This window comes from Malania oleifera, chromosome 4 (genome assembly GCF_029873635.1).
Source record: "Malania oleifera isolate guangnan ecotype guangnan chromosome 4, ASM2987363v1, whole genome shotgun sequence".
Taxonomy (NCBI): domain Eukaryota; kingdom Viridiplantae; phylum Streptophyta; class Magnoliopsida; order Santalales; family Ximeniaceae; genus Malania; species Malania oleifera.
Window position 1 is genome coordinate 122,243,230 of NC_080420.1, and position 3,719 is coordinate 122,246,948.

General features: G+C 34.7%; 1 protein-coding gene across 1 annotated transcript; it reads left to right on the forward strand.

Annotated features, from left to right (window-relative positions):
• Positions 1 to 1,541: 1,541 nt before the first annotated feature.
• On the forward strand, positions 1,542 to 3,131 carry LOC131153997 (transcription factor bHLH148-like). Its single transcript, XM_058106449.1, has 2 exons — positions 1,542 to 1,718; positions 2,221 to 3,131. Exon 2 carries the CDS (start codon positions 2,240 to 2,242, stop codon positions 2,855 to 2,857), a length of 618 nt encoding a protein of 205 aa, XP_057962432.1. The 5' UTR covers positions 1,542 to 1,718; positions 2,221 to 2,239; the 3' UTR covers positions 2,858 to 3,131.
• The last annotated feature ends 588 nt before the right edge of the window (positions 3,132 to 3,719 follow it).

Sequence of the window (3,719 nt, forward strand, 5' to 3'; positions counted from 1 at the left end):
GATAGTGAGTATGTTTGTGGAGGATTTTTGTATATCCTAGCATAGTTGGGGATATTTTGGCAATAGTGATATGTGTATATTTTGGAAAACATGTTAGCACTCTGGTATTGTATTGTATATAATTATGTAAGGATATGTTTATGTGATTTTTGCTTCTTGCTGCTTAGGTTAATGATTGGGTTCAATCCAGTATGATATCAAAGCATGTTAAATATCCTAGTATAAAAAAAAAAAAAAAAACCCCAGTTAAATAGCGGGTCGTTACACTCTCTCTCTTTTGCATTTGGATTATGAACTTTAACAAGACAAAAGTGAACAAACAAATCAAAAACATACATAGACCATATCTAAAAATATTGATACTATGTGAAATATTATAGGTCATATTAATTTAGGTTGGCGAGTTGAACTTTTGAAGAAGTTGGGATTCATAAGTTTTTGAAGAATGCTAGTTATGTTTAGATCAAAAGGTATTACTAACCCAATAAAAACTTTAACTTGTCATAAATCTCGAATTAGTCATTTGTACTATATCTCAATCTCTTACAAATCCTCAATCAATTATACATACTAAAGTTTCAAGTTGAGATTGATTAAAACATGAACATGGCTCGACTTGATTCATTTGTTATAATCTCTTTAAAATTAGGCTTAAGAATTGTTTTTTTATTCATAAATGAACTCATACCAGTGTTTTGGAAGCTTAAGTTGCTTGTGAGCGCATTTTAATCCATTTGTAGTTCTAATCATCTAGTGCCTTTTTCTATACTTTGTTTCTTGAATGAAATAGAACATCTTCTAAATATATCGTAATAGTAAAAAATTGGGATTTTCGTGTGAAAAAGTATGCGACTAAACCTAAATGAGTTATCCGTTTCTGTGTATTTCGAGGTCAATGTTAATTCAAAAAATAGGGATAGTTAATTAAGATTATTCACATTTTAGTTTGCAATGGAAGGGAAATTTTGAAAAAGATAATATAAAAATACTATGATTTGTGTTGTGATAAAAATGGTTTAATTCCTCCAAAAAAATACCTAAGAGTTAATTTTAAGTATTTGAGTAAAAATTACAGGTTGCTCCAATACTTGAAAAGACAAATAAAAAATATTATTTTTAAAATACAAATTATGCATAGATAATTATGTAATATTTTTAAAAATTAAAAGTCCCTAAAGCAAACTAAAACGACGGACAAAATCAATTATTAAATTTCCAAAATTTGTAATTTGTAATTTTTAAAAATTTTATAAAACAAACTTTTTAAATGCTCATAAATCATTTAGACCCTCTCTAAGCAAACATTAATTTCCCATAATAATAATAATAATTCAAATAGAGTAAATACATTCACATTCACGCTTTAAATCAAAGTATAATAATTAATTAATTAATTAAAATAAGAGAGAGCAGAGAGAGAAGCAAAGTAATAATTACCAGTAAGGAAAGGACGCGTGTGTGTGCTTCCGTTTTTATTTTCTTTTTTATTTTTCCTTTTTCAATTTTTTCGGCTTTTAAAGTCTCTCCCTCTCCCCCCTTCTCCACTTTCCTTGTGAACCAATTCTCTCTCTCTCGCTCTCTCTCTCTCTCCATCCTCTCTGACCTTCAAACCGGCGATCAACCACCACCTCCTCATCGAAGGTCCCCTACCGGAACGAACTAGGTGGAGGAAAAGCGCTTGCAACATCATTAATTTGTTGCTTTTCTTCTTCTTGAAGGTGTCAATCTTTGAATTTCTTGGTTGCAAGTTTTGCTTTTTTTTTTTTTTTTTTCGGGTCTAATTTTGATGGTTTGAGCTTCAATCAAATTCAGTTTTAAACGAAAAGAAACTGTGAGAGTGATCGATCCTTCTGATCTTCCTAGTTTGATATCGAATTCCCTTTTGTGTTCGTAATTTTAAGACATTTTCTTTATTCAAGAGATAGTGTCAGCGTTGTTTAATTTCCTCCTCCTCCTGCCCTCCTCCTGCGATTTTTTTTTTTTTTTTGAATTTCTGAACTGTTTTTTAATCCTGTCTCTAATGATTATATCTTGTTATAATTTTGATATTATGCTTGAGATTAAATTCAAATCGTTCGTTTGTAAACTGAAATGAAGCCGTGGAACTGGTCTTTTTTTTCCGATCTCCGTTCTTTCTCTTCGAATTTGCTTTTAATGCTACTGTTTTGAAACAGTGTATTTATTCCAGAGAATAATACTAGTTGTTGAATTGTACCGCAGATTCGCAATTGGCAGATTCATGGCGTCGTCGTCGTCACTTCTCTCGAATCAGGGATCGAACTCGTCCCAACCGCGAGAGTCGAAAAGGAAGAAGAGACGGAAAATCGGAGCAGAATCTCAAGATCAGAACAACAGCAGGAACCAAACGAGGTGGAGGAGCCAAACCGAACAACAGATCTATTCCACTAAACTTTACGAAGCTCTCCGGCACGTCCGCCGGAATTCGCCGTTGACGGCTAGTGCTCCGGGAGGCCGCGCGGTTCGGGAGGCCGCCGACCGAGTTCTTGCCGTCGCCGCCAAGGGCAGAACCCGGTGGAGTCGGGCGATTCTCGCGAGTCGCCTCGGTATGAGATTCAGAAACAAGCACAAGAAGGCGAACGCGAGGGCGACCGGCGATGGCCGCTTGAGGAAGACACGGGAGCGAGCGGTTTTGATGAAGAAGAAGAGGTTACCGGCTCTGCAGAGGCGCGTGCGAGTCCTCGGCCGGTTGGTTCCCGGTTGCCGCAAACTCTCCTTCTCCAGTCTTCTGGAAGAAGCCACTGACTATGTAGCGGCTCTGGAGATGCAAGTCAGAGCCATGGCTCAGCTCGCCAGCATCCTCTCCGGCACCGGCGGTCTACCTGGTACTTCCGGTTGAGCCGGCTCCGGTCTGCCCGAACCGGGTCATGAGAGCCGTGGCACCTAATGCCAGCCCTTTTTTCTCTTTTCTTAATTTTTTAATTATTTTTAAACTATGTTTATTGAGTTTTTAATTCATGTATTTTATTGTACACATGCTTTTTTTTTTTCTTTTCTTTTTTGGGTCTTTCAAGCTTTTGAAATTCCACTAGTTCAATTATTCTTTTTTCTTTCAAGCCATTTGTCCTTAGCCTAATTTTTGTTTATTGAATTGAACATGCCCTCTTTCTTTTTCTTTTTTTTGTTTTTGATTTTGTTTGTTTGTTTTTTTTTTTTTTAATTTTCACCGGAACAAATGAATCAATCCAATTTCGGAAAATTATATCTACTAATTCAAGTGTTTTTTTTTTTTTCTCAAGAAAAACTGAATGTGATTTACCACCTATGAGGGATGTATTTGTGCGACACAACGACACAATAATTCTTATTTTGATAAGTTTTATTTTAAGAGCGATCGTTTTATTACTTGAGAGTAGATAGATGATGATAATGACTTGTATCGTTATCTTATTTGAGAATATTATTAAGTCATCCAAATCTTTCATTTTCAAAATTTGAAGTGGTAATACATATAATTATCTATTATTTTATGAATTTTCAAGGTTGTTTGCGTATGTGATTTTATTTAGGGAAAACAAATAATGTATTTACTATTTAGGATAAAGATTCATGTTTGTTTCGTGCCAGTGTTGGATTATAGATTTTACGGATCTTCTCATTAGCAAATGAGGGTCTTTCACAACCAATAGATAATTTTTTCAATTCGATGTTTTCTCATTTTGAAAGCTAATCAGCATTTTATAGCCTATGATCTATACGAA